Raw genomic sequence first — 20,673 nt, 5'->3', positions numbered from 1 at the left:
GATCCAGATATAATGGAGTCAAGTAATCTAACAGATGCAGAGTTCAAAACACTAGTTATAAAGATGCTCAATGAACTTTTGGTTAAGTTCAGTGAAAACTTCAACAAAGAGATAAAAAACATAAAAATGGAAATGGAAATTATAAAAGGAAACCAGTCTGAAATGAAGAATACATTGAGATGAGAAGTATATTAAATGGAATAAACAAAGGAATAAACAAAGTGAATAAAGAAAAGGATCAAATGCCCTATCTAGAAGATGGAAAAGCCAAGGACACTCAATCAGAACAGCAAGAGTAAAGATGCCAAGACTATAAAAATAATTTAAGAAGCATATGAGACACTATTAAGGGTCAAAATATCCATCTGATTGGCATAACTAAAGAAAATCAAGATGCTAAACAGCTGTTTGAAGAAATAATGATGGAAAACTACTCTAACTTGGAGAAGGAAATGGACATAAAACCCCAGGAAGCTCAGAGAATTCCAAAAATTAGGGATCCAAAGAAGCCCACACCAAGACACATCATAATTAAAATGCCAAAGGTTAAATACAAAGAAAGACTATTAAAAGCAGCAAGAGAAAAACAGTTACGTATAAGGGAAAACCATAAGACTGGCAGGTGATTTCTCAAAAGAATCTAAGCAGGACAGAAGGGCTTGGCAAAAAATATTCGACAGGATGAAGACCCAGGATCTACAACCAAGAATAATTTATCCAGCAAAGCTATCATTTAGAGTTGAAGGACAAGTAAAGAGCTTCCCAGACAAAAATAAACTGAAGGAATTTATCACCACCAAACCGGTATTATAGGAAATGTTGGAGGGACTTCTTTAAGAAGAAAAAACATGTATCAAAAACAGGAATAAAGAATGGTAACAGCTACATTCCTATCAATAAGTACCTCAAATGGAAAAGAATTAAGTGCTCCAACTAAAAGACAAAGTGGATGAATGGAAAGGAAAACAAGACCCCTACATGGCACCTGTAAGAGACTCACTTTGAATTAAAACACAAAGACTAAAAGGAAGGGGATGAAAAGGATATTGCTTTGATGGATCTAGAAGGTATTTAAGTCAGACAGAGAAAGATAAACACTATATGATTTTACTTATATGTGGAATCTAAGGAATAAAAAGAAAAAACTAATTGAAAACAGACTCACAAATAAATGGAAAATTTGGAGAGAGCGGAGGGGAGTTTGGGGGGCTGGGAGAATGGGGTGAAGGGTTAAAGAAGTAGCTGATGGATGGACATGGGGATAGGGAGCATGGCATAGAGAATGCAACCAGAATGAATATGTTGGCTAGGTGGAGGGTCAGGGGAAGGAGGGAGCGATTGGGCGGCGGGGGGGTGGGGGGGGGAACTGTGTTACGAACTATATAAATGTCTAACCAATATACTGTATACTTGAAACTAATTTAAAAAAAAAAGCTAATGTGGAAAAGCTCCGTAGAAAACAAGAGCAGATTTCTCTAGATCTGAGTCCTTAATTAACCACCCATTATCTGAGGTTGAGGCAAGAACTTTCTGGTTGAAAACTCTCTTTATCTCTACCCCCAGATTTTCAGCCTAAGTTGACTTAAGACTGGTGCTGAAAGGTAAAGACATTCTACTGGACAGTTTGAGTTCCTGCCCTAAGACCACTAACCAGCTTTACGACCTCGGGCCTTCCATTCTACTTCTCCAGAGGCATCCTCATCTATAAAATGAAGTTTTAGGATTAGAGGCTCTCTGAAGCAGGCTACTCAAAGTACCAGTCCAGGATGAGATGAGGAACTGCCATTAGAATGTAAATCAGCATGCTGCTTCTTTCACTGAGAGAATATTGCTATGAAAAGAAAAAAAGAAAAATCAGCTCACTTAAACAGTGTGCTTGGAACTGAAGTTGGTTTCTAATTCTAATTGAAGCCCCTCATCTTGTCAGGAACTGTTATTGGGTCGTTTGAGAAGTGGAAGTTGGTTGATAAACAACACTTGGAGCAGCACTGCTTTAAAGTATCTTCAGCATCCACTGTCCTTGTTGGCCCTTCTTTGCCTGCTGAACCAGCTCTTATTTGAACTGGAAAGTACCAAAACAAGGCATTTTTAAAAACAGGTTTATGAGATATGATTCACATGCTATAAAACTGACTCATTTAAAATGTGCAATTCATGGTTTTTAGTGTATTCAGAGTTGTTCAAACACAACTACAATTTTAAAACATTTTATCACCCCCAAAAGAAAATCCCTACCATAGCAGTCATCCTCCTTCTCTTTGCCTTAGGCAACCACTACTCTTTCTTTCAATCTCTATAGATTTGCCTATTCTTAATATTTCACACAACTAGTATCATATAACATGTGATCTTTTGTGACTGGCTCCTTTCACTTAGCATGTTTTCAAGGTTCATCTATGTTGTAGCATGTAATGGTACTTCATTCCTTTTTTAATGCTGAATAATATTCTGCGATATGGCTATACTACATTTTAATTACCATTTGTTTGTTGATGGACATCTGAGTTCTTTCTACCTTTTGGTTATTATGAATAATGCTGCTATAAATATTTGCATATGTTAATGTATAAACATATATTTCTTTTCTTTGGGGTATATACCTAGTAGTGGGATTACTGAATAATACAGTAACTCAATGTTTAACTTCTTGAAAAACTGCCAGACTATTTTCTTTTCTGTTTTTAATTAAAAATTTTTTTTTCTATTATAGTCGATGTTCAATTATACATCAGTTTCAGGTATTGAGCACAGTGGTTAGATATTTATATACTTTACAAAGTGATTTCCCCAATAAGTCCAGTACCTGCCTGTCGCCAGACTATTTTCCAAAGTGGCTAGGAGGGTTTTCTTGCTGGGCCTAGGGACACATAAGTCTGTATGACTTTATAACCAAAAGGAAGAGACCCCTCTGCAGCTTTTGAAAAAACTCAATTTTGGCTGAGTTCTCTGTAAATGATCATTCCTAAACTAAACTGGAAATATGGAAGTTCACAAAGTAATTATTAATATTAGGGAGTTTGTGGATAACTTTCTGGATTCTTGTCCTTGAAAACCAATCTGTAGAGAGCAAGATAAGGTACCATCAACTCCGAGGACTCCAAGAACCCTGCAGGAATATCTGAGAGTCAGTCTATTGAGATTAGGACTATGTGTCTCCTAACAGCCTCAGGGAGGGCAATGTGCAGGTTTAGCATTTTCTAGTGAGCAAGGTTTTAGGCTTTCTCTCAATCCTGCAATGACTAATTGGTGATGGAAAATTTCTACTTTATTCTGCTTTGCAGGAGCCATAGTAAGCCCTATAAATTCTAAGTATATAATCAACGTAGTTCAGCAAAACTTTTACTTTTGCATTTTGTCCACTCCTAGAACTGCTTACCCTAAATTCCATTTTATCTTTTCCAGCTCTTTTGGATTCATTTCAGTTAGAGTCAGTTCTTTCCAGTTTGATCTTTGCTGATTCATCTTTTCTTTTTTATGCCTACCTTAAGGTCTTACTCTGAGTCTGAGCTACATTAAATCCTTTCTGGAACAAGGTGAGGTATAAATAAACATAGAGTTCTCTAGTCTGAAACGTAATCACTTACAGCTCTAAGGCAGAAAGAAGGGTTATCAAGGGATCTAAATATCAAAGCTAGTTCTAATAATTAGTATTGCCATCTCATTTTTGTGTTTCATTAGGGTACAAGAAGTACATATTAAATTATAATTAATTTACTCCTTTACATTTTTTAAAATTAGTTATTCTAAAAGGATATAATTATAATTACATTGTGGTCATTTTACATTCTTATTCTTCCTTAAATTAGATTACGTTAGCCTTTATAACACAGATATCTGCTGGGGGTACTAGTTCATCAGAACTCAATCCAGTGCACTGTAAAAGAATTCAAAGACCAAGCTACTCTCACCCCCTTATTGAGAACTCAGTGAATTTTTTTAAATTAAAAAAATAAAATCAAATCTATATACTAATCCTTCGTAAGAACTCAAAGTGTTAGAGATTTTTCAAAAATACAATGGAAGTTTATGGCTAAAAGTTATTGGATTGCTGCATTCTTTCAAAGTAAATTTCCAGTTAACTTTAAATATCGAGGATAGACGGTTTTCCAAGCTTCTTCCTTGTCTTTTTCTCTCTTCCCTCCTATTTGTTCTGTTCTAAGATGCTATCCATAGACCTCTCCCCTCGGCTCTGCAAATTGTCCCTAAGCAATCTCAACCACTCTGAGTTCCAATTCCAGTTGTGCATTGACAATCTGTTTCTTTCTGCAGCTTGGACATTTCTCCTGAGCGCCAGTCCAGTACATCTAACCATTTATTAGAAATTTCCACCTAGAAGATCTAAAAGCATCCTACACATCTAAAACCGAATTTATTTTTATTACACCAAAATCGCATAAATTCTCCTAAATTTCCTATTTCAGCAAATATCAGCTCTTTTTACCAATCTACCAAGCTAGAAATGTCAACTTCAATTCCCTCATCTTCGCTTCCCACAAAACAGTTAATATTCTTTATACTCCATGAATACCCCTCATTTTTGTTTTCTCTTCTTCCTCCCTCCTATCTCCTTTCAAACACTGGATAGATATATAATAACTGGCCTCCCAGCCTCCAGACCACTTCTCCTCCATCTCTTTTATACACACTGCTTAAGTTCTCTTTCTAAAACATGACCATAATAAAATTATTTCATGTATCATACATCAATAAAGCCGAAAAGGTTTTTTGTTTTTTGTTTATGTCAATGGTTTTATGGTTCTTGGGGATTCTACATATGACTCTTCACAATTTGGTCCTATCCTTTTAGAAGAATTCCTGTCACTTCCTGAATAATGAGAGGGGAGTACAGCATAATGATCAAGAACATTGGCATATAGTCAGACTACCTGGGTCTGAATCCTGGCTCTGAATTTCTTGGCTAGGGCAAATTCTTAACCTATTTGTGCCTCATTTTCTTCATCTGGTAAATGGGGACGATAGTGGCTAGGCTTTCCTAAATTATTGGGTTGTTTCTCTTGCTGAATATTACTATAAAAAGACATAACTGATATATTCTAAGGACTCAATAAACATTAAATAAAATTATCATCATCATTATATCTCCACAAGTAAGTACTGGCTATTCCATGCTATTTAATATATTGCTTTTTATGCTGAGAAAATTTCTCTAACCCCACTCCTGGTTCAATACCATAAACCTCAAGATCCAATGCAAATTTATCTCCATCACAATGTTCTTCCACTTCCCCAAGCAGATGGTTACTCTAACCCTTTATGCTCTGTAGCCTTAGTAAATCTTCCCACAGTTACATTTGGCACTGTACTGTGCATATTTTTATGTATCTGACTCTCTCCTACAACTTAAATAAAAGCTGTTAAGGCTTAGGGTTGTGTTTAATAATGTGTACACTCTTCACCCCACTGCCTTGTACAGTGCCTGATTCAACAGGCACACAATACAGCTTTGCTGAATGAACATATCTTTGTCCCTCACTTTGTGGGACTCAATGAAGTTTACTTTGTAGCATGTTATTTTCTTGAGAGTCTCAAGCCATGTCTTCCACATCTTTATGTCCTTGAAGCACCTAGAAAGATACACAGCAGACAAGAGCTGCTCACAAGCTATTTGTTTGGTCCAGGGCCACAATGACAAATTCAAATCCTTCCCTTTAGAGTAGGGAAGCTATTTGTTTGGTCCAGGGCCACAATGACAAATTCAAATCCTTCCCTTTAGAGTACCCACCATCTGTCTACAAGATTCCTAAAGGGCTGGATAAATAAAGAAATGTGAACCTTCACATCAAACTATTTATTGTGAGGCACTTGAATAAGACTGTAAATATTTTATAACTTTAGCTTTTAAAATCATATCGATCTTGATTCCCTTCAGGACCTAAGTCACTTTAAAGCAAAGAGAAAGAACTCTTTTCTCCCATGTTCTCATAAAGTACCAACATTAGTGACACGATTATAAATTTTTATTTTCAATATGACTGACTTATTTATAGTCTTAATAACATTCTCTATCAGTGAAAAAAAAGTTTCTTTCGATTCTGATAGAACTGCATTAGACCCGTTGAAGTGGTGGGGGACTAATAATTGAAAAGCTTCAAGAAAATTTCAGTGAGTGTAATATTTTTCATGCCAACTCACAGGTTTAACTTCAGATAGAGTGATGATTTTCTAAGAGATGAAAGAACTTCTATCTTAGTAAAAAAATTAGGGGTTAGAGAAAGAAAAGCCAATATACAATATTTCCACTCTGTATCACTACCGGTTAATTTGTTTTGTACTAGATAAGTTTTTTAAAATGTGTTTTGCATTAAAAATGATGCAGATAAATATCTATTGATATTAAAATATAATAAGTATAAAAGTTACAAAATAGAAACCTTAATTTTTATACAAATAGATATATTACATATTTTTATGTATTGTTTACATAAGAGTTGAATAAAAATGAACTTGCTTTTCATTATAAAACTAGAAATGACTCTTTTAAAAATTAAGTTGTTATCAATTTAAATTTACTTACCAAGAGATTTTCCCCCGCCGTTCCTCTGTTGTTAAAAACCACACATCTGAAAACCAGGAAACAATTTTTGTTATTTTTACACACGATTCTTGCTCACAATATAATATTAAAATTATCTTATGAAAAAAAGGTTTTTTTTGTTGTTGTTTCTTTTCTCTTTTAGAGCACTAAAAGATTTTTAAAATCTGTTCCAAAGACATGAGAATGCTTGACAATTTCATCTAAGTGCACTAAAATAAATTTCCAGTTCTCTAAATTCAATGGATTCAAATCAGAAAACTGTATATTGAAGTGATGTTAAATTTTCCAATCAAAAGAAGAATATTTACACCTTCCTATGCATATGTGTAGGCCTCCAATAAATGTTATTAAAACAATTCTAAATACTAGTCAGATCTCAATATTTTTACTTCAAATATTTAAAAAATCTTCTACTTATTCTATCTGTAACATTAATAAGTATCTATTCCTATCCTAAGAAGTAGTTCTTGTTCCCTCCAGGTTCAGCAAACACGGAAGCTAGAATTTTATCTGCAGTGAAAACATTACTACAGGTAGAGCTGCAAGGACCTAGCACCTGAGGTGGTAGGATGGGCCCCCCACTATGCTACTGCTGGGTGTTCAGTTGATTTAGGGGAGGAAAGACTACCTGTGTTTTCTATAATCTTGTTTGCCTCTCCTGGGTCAATAGTCACACGTTAAGGGCTCAAAGCAGTCTTAGTTCATGGTAAATACACAATGACCGTTAGCTATTAGTAGAAATGACAGTTAGGGCTTCATGCTAGCTTTAAAAAATCATTCTGCATTTAAAATATTTAACTCTCACTGAACTTTCAATCAGCCATAACCCCAGATACGTATTTTTTGCCATCCTCAAACAAAATCCTGATTTGTGTTTGCACAGGTTCTCTTTGATTTAGTGAATCTATAGTCATGTTGATTAAAATTCATTTTGTTTTTGATTATTTACTTATTCAATCAATCAAGACTATTTAAGGTTCTAATTTCCTTCTTTCAGGGTGTTGCTCATCATTGCTTAGGTTCTAAGCAGCAGTAAGCTGACTGGCTTACAAAACAAGAGTCAACAACTCTGTCTCTTTTCTCAGAGGGGTTAGATTTCAATGTGATATTCAGCATACATTTCTGAAAAGGAATTCTTTCTTGCATCTGAAAGGTCATGTGGAGAATTTTATTAGGTCTAACTGAAAGAAATATTTAAAAATCTCAGAATTCTAACTTGAGAAAAAGCTAGGAATATTACATTTCATTAACTACTCAAAGGAAGATCTTAAATATACTATAAAAACATGCAGAAAAGTTAGAGTAGGGTCAGTTAGTCGTTAATCTTTTCTTACTAAAAAATGGCAAGACATATTAGATATAAATAAAATTCAAGTTGCCACTTGTATTTACTTGCATAATCACCTAAGTTACGTAGGAATTGGGGCAAACGTTAATTGTGATCCTGAACCTTGAAGGTCCTAGTCATTCAGAACAGAACCACTTTTAGAGTACAAACACTCCATAAGGATAAAAATGGCTTCTGGGGCAAGATATCACCATGTGACTGCCAGTGAAAGAACAGAACTAGTGAGGGCAAAGAAAAAGGTGATCCGCAAACTCATGAAAAAGCAGCCTATACATCTGGGATTTTCTTCCAAACTGCAGACTGGAATATCTGCACTTTTCTTCAGGCAACTTTGTAAAGTGGATCACAGCTCTAGTATCTATTGCTAGAGGAAGAGTTGTACTGATGTCTCCATGGGCCTTTGTTCCTGACAAGTTGAGTCAGTAGCAGTCATCATTGTATATACTTCTAGTCTTGGAAATGGGGCAGAGAGATAAGGAAGAATGAACGATCAAAGAAAGCAGCTGTAGAGGAAGGCAGAATGAGAGCTGCTATTCTGTCCCTCGATTCCAATCCAGTTGGTGACAAGCAGTTAGCTTCTTCTTTTATTTAACCCCTTTTCTGCCCTGGCAGTCATAAGGGAACCCTTTACACATAAAGCTAAAAGAGCCGGTTGCGAAATGAAAAGAAAAAAATTCTGAAATGTACTAAATTAAAATTAGAATAGCCAAGGGGTAGAAGGAAGAGACACAAAGGGGCTACTCGATTAACAATTGCAGGGCAAAACCAACAAAAGACTGCTCACACTCCTTAGTACATGTTAGAATTATTAAATTCACGTCCAGGTGACTATTTCCAATGTTATCTAAAAAGAGAGAATAGTCAAGTGTGCGGTCGAACTCCAGGAGTCTCTGCTTCTTGTTTACACATGAGCTTTATGGACTCTGCTGTGCCTATCCCATAACTAGACCCATTTTGCCATCGCCCATCCCCTTTATCTATAGCTAATGTAAATCCTTTCAGAATGGCTTATGTATTTCTTGCCCTACTTGATTTATAAAATGCTTGCAAAACTCAGGGACCACAGACATGTTTGTCTTTTCTACCTAACCATGCTGCTGGTGCTTTGGACTCTATGCCCCAGGGCCTTCCTTCTTTCTCTTCCTTCTTTCTTCCTTCTCCGTCTCCTCCTTCTTCTATTTTTTTTTTTTTTTTGCTAGAAATGGCCTAATAAACCCTTTCTTTTAAAAAGACTTTCAACCATGGAAAGTTAAAATTTTTGTTTAACAGAAACAACTACTATTTCCAAGGTGCTTGATAAGCCTCTGCTAACTTTGTAACAGCTCTCCAAATAATTTTTACAATTTTTCCCAAACAACTTTAAAGAGTATGTACATGTTATTCTGCAAAATTTATTTTTCCTGCATATTTTAACTATTTAAACTTTCTCCTCAAAACAGGGAAAATATAAAGAGAAGAAATAACAAATAAAGAATAAATCTGGTATTAAGAACTTCCTGTGATGATGGAACACCAGGGAAGCAGTCACCTTTAACGAATGTTACATAAAAGGCAGAGACGTACTTACAGAACAAGATTTCTTAACCTTTAGCAGTATGAACATTTGGATCAAAGAATTCTTTGCAGTGGGGGCTACCTACAGACTCCCGTTTGAGAACCACTATTACAATGAGATGGACCAGAGAGACTTGAATCTGCTCAAGCCTAGTAATCTACCAGAATAAAGAGATTTTATCGATGACTTTAAATATTTTTCAGTTCTAAGATTCACAAGTCTTTGAGTCTAAGGATAGAAATAATAATCAGCAAAGGGTGGAGTGAGAGGAACATTCAGAGATCACTACACTAATTTCAGATAATAATAATAATAACAAAAACAACAGATAACATTTATTAGTGCTTGTTAGATGCCAGATCATGTCCTAAGCACTTTACGTGAATATTAATAATCGAACGACTCATTCATTCAAAAATTTACTGAGCTAATTTCAAGATTTAATTAGAGCTTGTAGGAGAAAAATGAAATAAAAATGTAAGGTTCCTGGCCTCAAGGAGAGTATAATCTAGTTAGGTTGAAAAGAAATGCACCATATTTTCAGTTGAGTGACTACAACAAAAGTGATATCACAAGGCAGAATATGATTCAATGTCCAATGAATGATATAGATAATAAAGCTTTATGAGGTCAAGATGGGCAAAGTTGATTAGGAAATGATTCATGGTAAAGGCAGACAGATCTCATGCTGAGATTTGAAAAATGGTAAAGATTTCAGCAGAAGAAAGTGTAGGATATAACATGGGTTGAAGGGAGCAATGTGAGGAAGAAATAAGGTAGGTATATATAAAACTTTCTAAGGGATGAAAAACTAGATCATCTTAGCTGAAACATGCAACATAGAGGGTAATGATAAAAAATAAGAATGGAAAAATAGGTTAGGACCAAAATAGGTGTAGAGTTCGGAATGCCAACTTAAGAAAAAAAGGCAAAGAGGTTCTACTTCCAGAAATGTCAGAGTAGATCTTATTGGGCCAATTCTTCCATGTAATAATAACTATAAACTCTTGACAAATTCTAAAGGTAACGGCGGACAACCAAAAGCAGGCAGAAACTGAATGTGAGTTGACACTTAAAAGAAGAAAATGGCACTGGGCAAGTTTCCTGTTACAACAGCTTTTTGCCTGCATGGAGGAACCGGTTAGCATTACTCAACGGGGGTAAAAGTCAAATAGAAATGCTCAGTCTCATGGTCTTGGAAAAACCAGAAAACAGGGTTCAGTACAACTATAGCCATTAGAAAAAAAAGGGGGAAATCTCAGAAAAGAGAGAAACACAGAGGGAGACTCCTTAATTCTTTTTGTTGTTGTTCCTTTTATTTTTTAACTATTTTACTTAAAAAACATTTTTTTTGAGATTCCTTAATTCTTGATAAAAATTGGGCCGAAAGCTCTGCCTGACCCTCCATCTATACATATGTGACACAGACTCTAAGCCGTCCAATTAAGGATAAAAAACTGAACAGAGATTTCAGCTGCTGTCTACCACAGAAGAAACAAACCTTGAAGTTTGAGTTTAGCCAAGTTATCTGGTAAAACAAACAAACAAACAAACAAACATCAGTACTCTTTGCAAAAATATGACAGGACCTAGAGTCTCTACAATGGATCATTCAAATTGTCCAGAACACAAATTACTAGACCGCAGAAAAACAGGAACACGTGATCCATACTCAAGAGATAAGAATATCAATGTAACTGATGCAGAGATGATCTAGATGTCAGAATTAATGGATGAAAAAAATTAATAGATGAGGATTTAAAACAGCTATTATAACTATGCTCTCCAGTACATAAAGGAAAATAAGCTCATAATGGATTAAAAAAATAGTAAAGCACAACAGAGGAATAAAACCTATTTAAAAATTAAAATTGTAGGCCAGAAAAATACAATACCTGAAATAAAAAATTCACTGGATTTGCAAACTACAGATCCAATCTAAAGATGAGAGAGAAAAAAATGATTGAAAAAAAGAATAGAACTTCAATGATTTGTAGGACAATATCCTAAGATCCAACATACACAAAATTGTAATCCCAGGAGAAGAGAGAGAGAATGGAGCAGAAAAATACTTGAAGAAATAATGGCAAAAATTTTCCAAATTTGATAAAAATACACAAACTCATAGACCTAAAAAGAAAAAAAAAATAGTGGGGAGCACAGAGGAACAACAACAAAAAAAGAAAAATAATAAAATGGTAAATCTTATACCCATCATAGTAATAATTACGTTAAATGTAAATGGACTAAAATCTCCAATTAAAAGGCAAAGATTGTCAGACTGGATAAAAAAGAAAGACCCAACTGTATGCCATTTACAAGCAACACACTTTAAATGTAAAGACATAGATACTCTGAAAGATAAATTATAAAGAAAGATGTATCATGTAAAATAGCAAACGTAAGAAGGCTGGAGTGACTACAAGAAGATGTCACTATCAAAGATAAAGAAGGACATTTTATAATGGTAAAAGAGTTTAATTCATAGGAAGACTAATGGTCATAACTGTTTATGTGACTAATAAGAAAGCTTCCAAATATATGAAGCAAAAGTTGACAGAATTAAATGGAGAAATAAAAAATCCATAATCATAGTTGATTTTAACATCCTTCTACCAACGAGACAAAAGATGTTAGTAAAGATGTAAACAGTCTGAATAACACAATCAACTATCTTAACCTAATTTACTTTTATATAACATTATATCCAACAACATAGTATATATTCTTTTTAAAAAATGGTAATACCTGAGCATTTTCAACCTTACTGAGATCATAAAGGTCTTAAAACAGATTAACACAATTCGTGTACCTTTTTCTAGAATGTGAAGCATCAGAAATAAAATGCAATAATTAATAAAATATATTACTGACTGTATTATGTCCCTAACTCCCGATTATTACATGGTACTGGAGAACGGTGAAAGCTAATTCATAATTCAAGAACTGTGTTCTCTTTTTTTTGACTCTTTCCCTACAAAATCTATTCCCTTAGTAAGAAACATGACTTGTTTTCCTGTTATATCTTGAATCTCCCCGATAAAACTGAGTCCTACGATATTACAGGTCTACATTATCCCTGTAGACAAAAATCATGGGATTCGAGGAGCTAGTTTTTGGCAAGCTAAGAGCCTGAGACATCCAAGGGTGTAAAAAAGTCATAAAGAAGAGTTTTCAAGAATGATCAACATTTCAAAGAACCCAACAGAAATCATACTTTTATTTGTAGCAAGGTTTCATAGATGAATCTTAACCCTGTCACATACTGTCTAATTTTGGTGAAATTACTAACACTATAATTCTGTTTTTAGCTGGTAAAATAGGGATAATAATATGTATTTTGGAATTACATATTAAATAAGATAACATATGTATAGCACCTCATATAGGGCCTATCATGTGGCAAGCACTCAACAAAGTGAAATTTAATTACAGCAAACTAAAATGGCAACGCTGGTTATCTCTTGGTGCTCAGAAGCTCTAAGTAGCCCTACGATTTTTTTTTAAAGACCAACAAGTTCATATTTAATTAATACATTTCATTTTTTAGGCATAATATTTCAAAACCAGTGGCCACAACTAGAAGAGTCAAAGTTATCCTTAATGCAAGACAGGTGAAAATCTTAGCATCAGGTGTTCTCTTTCAGCGATCTCATAACATTTTATTGGAATCTTTTTTCCCCATTATCGCTAACATTTTTCCTATTAGCTCTCTCATTTCCCCCAACATTTACTCAGTTCCTTTCCATTGTTCTTATATTTTACCTTAGTCATTTGAATTCTAGCTGGATCTCTTTGGTATTTTTGTAGATTGTCAACTAAAGACCTAGTTGAATTAGACTGCAGAAAACCTAATAACAAAAGTACTCTCCATTCATAGTGCTCTGAACTAACAAGAATCATACCAGTGTCATAGGTCACTGCTGCAAACTTCATTACCTAAAACCAAGTCAGAGACATATATGTGTTCCAGATTCCAGCAGCCACTCCATTGTAGCAAAGCATTACCTTCCTTCTCCCTGTACCACTCACTGCCTACCTAGGCACACTACTATTGCTAGGCTCTCCTGGGATGGTTTCTGGCCTAATAATAGGACCTAGGCAAAAGTGGTGTGCAGTTACCTCAATTTCCATCTGACCAAATTAAAAGAGTGAGGCTCCTCTTTAAACTAGACAATGGCCTGATTTACTCCTTTATGTTTTAAGGCTAAAACTTTTAAAATAATCTTTATGGGCCTAGTTCTAGACAATGCTCTTCATATTTATACATGTAATCCTTGCAACTGTATGGGGTATAGGTATCTTTATAGATAAGAAAATTTAGGTATAGATTAAATGATTTGTCCATGAATATGCAGGTAGTGTGTGACAAAGCTGAGATCTGAATCCAGGATATCTGACTCAAGAATCCACTTAACTACTTCACTTTGCTCCCCTTGCTAGCTAAGCTAGTAATAGTAAAGTCTCTTTTTCCGAAGTAGATGAGTGCACTGAACAGAGTACTCTTTGAGTGTATGCCAGTTCTGATAAAAAGAGCTTTGTCCCTGAAAGTCTATTAATTGAGGTATCATTTTATAGTGGAATATCTAACAATTAGGTAGATATTAAGTCCCTAGAGAATGGGACCAATTACCCGTATCCTCCACAACTCTTTTCCAGAAATATCTTCATGCAGTGCTTTCTAATATGTATTATTTCATCTTGCCAGTCTCATGAATAATCATTAACTGACTCATTCTCAAAATATTAAAAACCAAATTATTTTAACAACGAAAAACGATAAAAATATTTTTAGGTAAAAATGTTCTGATGTTAATTTAAAATGACTCTGTATCTAAGATACTGCTTTTAGATTTGAGAATAGTCAGAACTCGCCCTTCTGTTTCACCACCTCATTTTCCTTCCTTTCACCACCTTGCTTTCCTTCCTCCCTCAGGAAGAGTTTATAGATGACCCGCCAATGCACTTCTAATGCTGCAGGGAAAGTAGCTAAACTTCATCAAAAGCTTAGTATCCACTGGTGCTATTTCCTCAAAGTCAAAACTACACAGGCTCAAACTCCAAATTGGAAAGTAAAGAAATATAAAGGAAAGGAAAGTTAAAAGTCAAGTGTGTGATCCACTCTTGCTCTTGTCTCCTGAAGTCATCTTAACTTCCAGCAGTAAGTTGGGCTTCATTCCTCATCGCTACACTGAATCTTCTCAAATTTTGCTTTATCTATCCTTGTTCTCCTTGCCCTTTCAGTTGGAACTGACACTGGTGATTTACTCCTTCCCTTCATAAAATACCTCACTTGTTTTTTTCTGATATTCCAGAATCCTGGCATTTGTAACACTCTGATCACTCAGCACTAGGGGCTGCCAGTTTTCTCACAATATCTATCGTCCCCTTTTTCCTCAGTAACAAAATCCTTCAATTGCAGTTGGGTACATGGCTGCCTAAGAAAAGGACTGTGCTTTCAAACTTCCCTTAAAGCTAAGAAACAGCAGGTCAAAGTGATATAAGTAAAAGTGGTGTGCAGTTACAGAAAAGCATCCGTAAAGGATGTTGGTGCATTCTCTATTCTGTTTTTCTCCTTCTTGGGTGTTGAAATGCAGATGTGATAGCTGGAACTGAAGCAGCCATCGGTTATAAAGCAACATAAGAAACTTAGTTTCCTGACACTATAGAACATCATATAAGCTCCAGTCCACTTTCTCGGATTTTCACATGAGAAATAAACTTGTATCTGTAAGTCACTGTTACTTTGAGTTTTCTGTCATTTGCAGTCAATCCTGGTGCTCTCTAATGCCTTTCTTCCCTACTAATGCATACTCTTAGTCACTTCAACAAGACTGCATGCTCTTTGGGAATATACATTCTGATACTGTACTTTACAATACCAAAATACTTAATGACTGATCTAGATTTCAATGAACTTATTATTACATAATTCTGGATGGGTCACTCTTTTATTATTAGTTGGGGGTAGAAGAAAATAGTAGATGAAGGCTCTCAATTAAAGAGGTCAAAGATGATTTAGATATTCTCAGAGTTACTGCATTTCTCCTTGTTTTTAGTTGGAGTGCTGGAAATTATTTCAGAGAATGGGAAAAAGATTTAAGAAAACAATATTATTCAGATGCACAAAACAATATTTATTAGGATGTATTATTGAATAGAGATTTTTTTAAAAAAAGAAATCTTGAATGAATGGATAAGATTTCTAACTACTTTATCAATCAAATGGGTGTAACTTATTAGAGAGAACTTTTTCTTCAGTCCTCTGGTTTCTATGAGGGCTTCTCTGTTAACATACTCCTGACCTCCTGGTCTTTCTCACTTTACTTGCTCTCCAGGAGACGGAGGACTTATCTAATTGATAAAATTTGGAAGAATGACTGGGACTTTCTGGCTCAGCAATTCTCTTCTTGTCCCAGAGGCAAATTTGTTCAGGGAGTACATATGGCACTCTGCCAATGAAGATGTACAACGTGCAGGCAGACCAAGTATTTCCCCATTCAGTTCTATTTACCTTTGATTTCTTTATAAAACTTTTGCTCACAATTATCTTAAACTTTAGCTTAGTTTCCATCTCACCCATTATTAATTTTAAATTAGTAGACCTAACAGAAAAGTTTTGTGTCTTTGTTAGTTTTCAGGTATAGGAAAACATTTAACAAGTTTCATTTGTCCATATGCCAGGAGCTAGGTTCTTTCTAATGTCTAAACTGTATCTCACCAATAAAGCATGAACATCTCCCTGGTAACCTGACAGAATTAATGACCCTCCCTATACACTCAACCTTTACACAAGCTAGTAACTGGGGTCCAAAGGCAAGTGTACCCCCCGATATTGGGGTGTTCATACTACCTATGAAAATCTATTGTAGGAGACATAATATCCAAGGATTCCTGCAAAGAAACTAGATATTTATAGTTCCAAGAGGTAGGTTTGCTTGCACTTGCTCTTTAAATTATAAAAAAAAAAGTCCTACTTTGATCAGCAAATAGAAGATCTTGGAAGACACGAACATTTCTAAAGACACACTTTGTTCAGGGCACTAAACCTAGTACTTTATGTATTCAAATTTACTTAAACTCTCTGTAGTGAGAAATTGTGATTGGGGACATTAAAAATTAATTTCCTAGGGTCACTCAATAAGAGGCAGTTCCAACATTTACCCAGGCCTTGCTCTAAAGCTCATGCACATTGCTCCATATTACACAACCTTCCATAAGCTTTGTTACCTACTAGAGCCCATGCTACAGTATCAATGACTTAGATCTGTTTTGCTATCTAAGGATCTGAGCTAGCCTCCAGATCCACTTTTTACTTCCTTGGTCTATGAAACCACCTGGCTATCTCTGGTAGATTGCAAGAGTATTTTGTAGCAGTTCCTATCAGGAGGCAGGGTCTATTTCTCTTGAAATTCTAACTCTGAGCGACCATGTGACTTGCTTTGATTAGAATGCAGCAGAAGCAACATTGTTAGAGTTCTCAGCTTGGGCCTCAAAAAGCCTTGCAGCTCTGGCTTTTGTACTCTTGGAATCCTTTGCCACCAAATGAACAAACTTAGGAGAGCCTGATGGTAGACTAGAGGCCATGTGTAGCTGAGACGAGTCATTCTTGCTGAGGGCTCTCAAGCACAAAGTTGTCCTTGCTGCTGACCACAAATGCACAAATGATTTCAGCCAAGACCAGAAGAACTACTCAGCTGAGCTCATCCCAAAATGCTGACCCACAGATTTGTAAGCAGAATGGTTGTTGGTTTTAGCCGCTAAGTTTTGGGGTAGTTTTTTATAGAGCAAAGGCTAACTGATACACTCTGTCCTACCTAGATTCAGAGATTCTTTGCAGTTAAAAATACATGAGGATTGACCCAAAGCCCATTGAAAGTTTATTGATCGTTGCTTATTTATGCATTCTTCTACCTTCAAGCTGAGTCTCATTCAGTTCCCTAAACCCAAATAGCTGCGTCTTCAAGCAGCGATGGTGACCTTGTCCAATCTTCTCCTCTCATAGGCTATTTGAGGTAAGGACAACTTCTCAGAACGCTTTGTATCTCCTCATAGTACCTAGTGCAAAGAATTCCTTATGTCATACATTCTCAATAAAAGTTCTGAATCAATAGAAGAGATTTTAATCCTTAGGGAAGCTAGAACCTTCCAACAGCTTTAAAGCATAGTGTAATGATAGCATGGTAATAAAATTTGGAAACTTTCATAAATGATGAAAGAAAGCCATGCACTCTGGCAACTCCAGGGCTTATGAGTCAATTCCTGAGTTCGAACTACATTGTTTTTAAAAGCACTTTCTAAGTCTTGGGAGACAAGCTCAGGCCAAGTAGAGAATCAGCAATTTAAATACGTACAAAAGGCTTTATGATCTGTACTTTTTGAGCGTGACTAAATTTTAGCAAAAAATTGTAATCAAGCCTCACATCTAACTGGATGGTGCTTAAACATGGAATAATGATGAATTTCTGCTATTAGTGCAAGTTTCACTGGAACTATAACTCTGGAACACCATACCAAAGCTTCTGAAAGACTGTCACTTCATATACAAAATAGGCTTTATTAGCAAAAGATCACAGTTAACTAGTCAAAATTGAATTAGCTCTTAGGGCATTTCCCCCTTTATATCAAAATGTTTTTATTAACATAAACTCAATCTCAGTTTTCACACAAGTATTTCACCTTTATCAAAAGATACAATTCTACTTTAAATGCAACTCAGAGTGTTTCATTACAATAATTACCATCAGCTAAAAAAGACCGAAGCACAAAAAAGCAGTAGCTTTCACAGTGATTCTGCTTTAAGATTTTAGAACTGAACGGAAACTTAAAGTTGCTAAATCACTTGCAAAAAATTAAATTGTATCTACTGATTTAAAAAATGGTTACTCAAAAATGGGGTAAATGGTGTAACTAGGGTCCCTCAAGTGGATGCTAGCCATGTGCACCTACAAACTCAGGCTGAGAGAAATGGCACGGATCACCTTTGGAAAAATAAAGATACTTACAAGCTGATTCTGAATATGTTTTACACTTGGGATTTGAGCCAATGAAATGAGGTAAGTGGATCTAGGGCTCAGATATAGATTGTGATTTGAGAGCCACTGTGTATTCTCTCAGAAGTTTGTAATTGCTATTCTGCATAGCACTCCCTTCAGTGGGGCCTACTGCTTCTCAGACCTGGGTCCTCTGTCAATTCTTAAGTGATTTCATTTCATTCATTCATTCAACCAAAATCTGCTGAGTGCCTGCTATGCTAAGTGCTACTTCCCATAAAATGATTAAGTTATGCATCTTCTTAAAAAAAAAAAAAAAAAGAGAAAGGAAGAAGCAGAGGAAAAAAAATATTTTAAGGGATTACTTAATCCACGCAAGAAATTACAAGTATTTCTGAAATAAACACGTAAATATATTTTTGCTTCATTTAGAATTAATTAAGTGAAAAATAGAAAAAATCTTTCACTGGTACCTGTATCCCAATTCTTCACTAAGATGAATCATATGAAGAATATACGATTCCTTGCTTGTTCCAGTGAGGCCTGGCAACAATAAGATAGTCGGTCTGGTGCTGGCATCCATATAGCTCTTACTGTTATCATTATCAAACCAGTCCAATAAAATCTGTCCTCCATCTGAAGTTTTAATAAGTTCACTAAAAGAAATAATTCAAAAGACATACTCATTAAGTGTTTCTAGTTGTGTCTTAATATTAGTGTCTTAATTCTATAAATATATATTATTTGGTCATCTCAAAATAACTTCTTTTAGCACTAACACACACGTCACTTTCTTTAACAAGAATGTTACGAAATTAGTACCATAGTCTTTCCAGCAACGCCTGTAAAACGTAATTTATAAAAACGAACTTCAAAGTAGTTCAAGTATTTATCTTAACCATTTCTTCATTTCTCTAAAATACCCAGCATTTAACCCCTATTTGATTGAGGTCGCCCAAATAATTCATCAGGGAATTATGAATAAGTAAAATGCTGATCTGATCACTGTTCTTGCTCCTTGACTCAATAATGCAGTCTCCTACAGTGTACATTACAAAATTTGCTTCTTAAACATACAGAATTTCCCCATACAATTGGTACAAGTTCTAGGCAACAAAAGGAACTCCAGAAAGCCTAGATGACTCAGGAAAATTAGTAACAGGCACCATTTTAATTTCCTGGTTATTGATATATGCTGGGCCATATCTTTAACACCTCTAGAACTTTATCATCAAGAAGCCATTTGCTTATCAATACAAAGCCCTTTAACAGAGGGGTCTATTGCACGAAATCCAAATTAATTAATCCTTCTCTCCCCCACCCACATCCCCAACATCAATGAATTGGTAAATATTACCAAAGGATCTAGGACCTCAGGGTCAGATGTATGACAAATTGGAAAAGAGTAACCCCCAAACACTTCTTCATCCTAGAAATAAACCATTTACATCAGGGCACCGAAAAAAAGTGGTGAAAGGCAATACTTGAATATTTTCCTGCAGCTTGGTGGATGTGCGGTGGCGGGTATACGTTCCATTTTCATCTCCTTTTTGTTTTCTATATACTTACTAAACCAAAGAGAGGTTTTATTACCCAGAACTGGGAGTATGCAAAAAACTGTGATTTTGAAGAAATGACTGAAAAAGGAAATTTACTTACTTCCTGTACTGCACCGGGGGCTTGGAAGTGATGAAAGGTCTCAGCAGTGTCTGCCCTCGGCTTTCCCAGCACCAGACAGTCGGGTAGTACGTTTCTGTCACGACGGGACAGTGGTCCTGAAGGAAGCGGCTGAAGCTCTCACCCCCCGTCACTAACTGGGGCTTCTGTGGGGAAAGCCAGTATCAGTGAAAGATCCAGAACAGAGGAAAGTTTCTGCCAACCGAACCAGAAACGAGCAGACTTGTCCCTGGCGCGCGCAATCCCTCGGATTACATCTCCTTCTGGAAGCCTGACACAAATAATTCGGTCACAACAGACTTCTTTAAGTGGTTTATCGAGGAAAAGGCGAAAGTTGAAAAACGGGAGTTATTCTCAAATGTGCTACAGCATTGCCGAGCAGCTCTACCGGGGTAGCGAACGGTGACAGGGCGGCGCCGCGCGCGCGGAGGTCAGAGGGTACAGGCTGCGGTCCGCGGACCCCGGCAGGACCCACAGGCAGGCGGGCAGTCGGGGTGGGCGGCTTTACCGCACGCGCTCCAAGGGCGTCCAGCAGATGCCCCGG

The 20,673-nt window shown here is 35.9% G+C and overlaps 1 protein-coding gene across 3 annotated transcripts in view; it reads right to left on the bottom strand.

Moving 5' to 3' along the window:
• ABHD3 (abhydrolase domain containing 3) overlaps positions 1–20,673 on the bottom strand; it is a 40,571-nt gene that overhangs the window by 19,435 nt on the left and 463 nt on the right. For all 3 annotated transcript variants that reach the window (XM_011360451.2, XM_011360449.2, XM_011360452.2), the window contains exons 2-4: positions 20,112–20,275; positions 18,926–19,108; positions 6,536–6,581 (exon numbers count right to left, since the gene is read on the bottom strand). In XM_011360451.2, coding sequence (XP_011358753.1) covers positions 6,536–6,581; positions 18,926–19,108; positions 20,112–20,275 — 393 coding nt within the window. The remainder of the gene's footprint in view (positions 1–6,535; positions 6,582–18,925; positions 19,109–20,111; positions 20,276–20,673) is intronic.

This window comes from Pteropus vampyrus, unplaced genomic scaffold, assembly GCF_000151845.1.
Source record: "Pteropus vampyrus isolate Shadow unplaced genomic scaffold, Pvam_2.0 Scaffold55, whole genome shotgun sequence".
NCBI lineage: Eukaryota > Metazoa > Chordata > Mammalia > Chiroptera > Pteropodidae > Pteropus > Pteropus vampyrus.
This window is presented reverse-complemented; position numbering and strand designations above follow the sequence as displayed.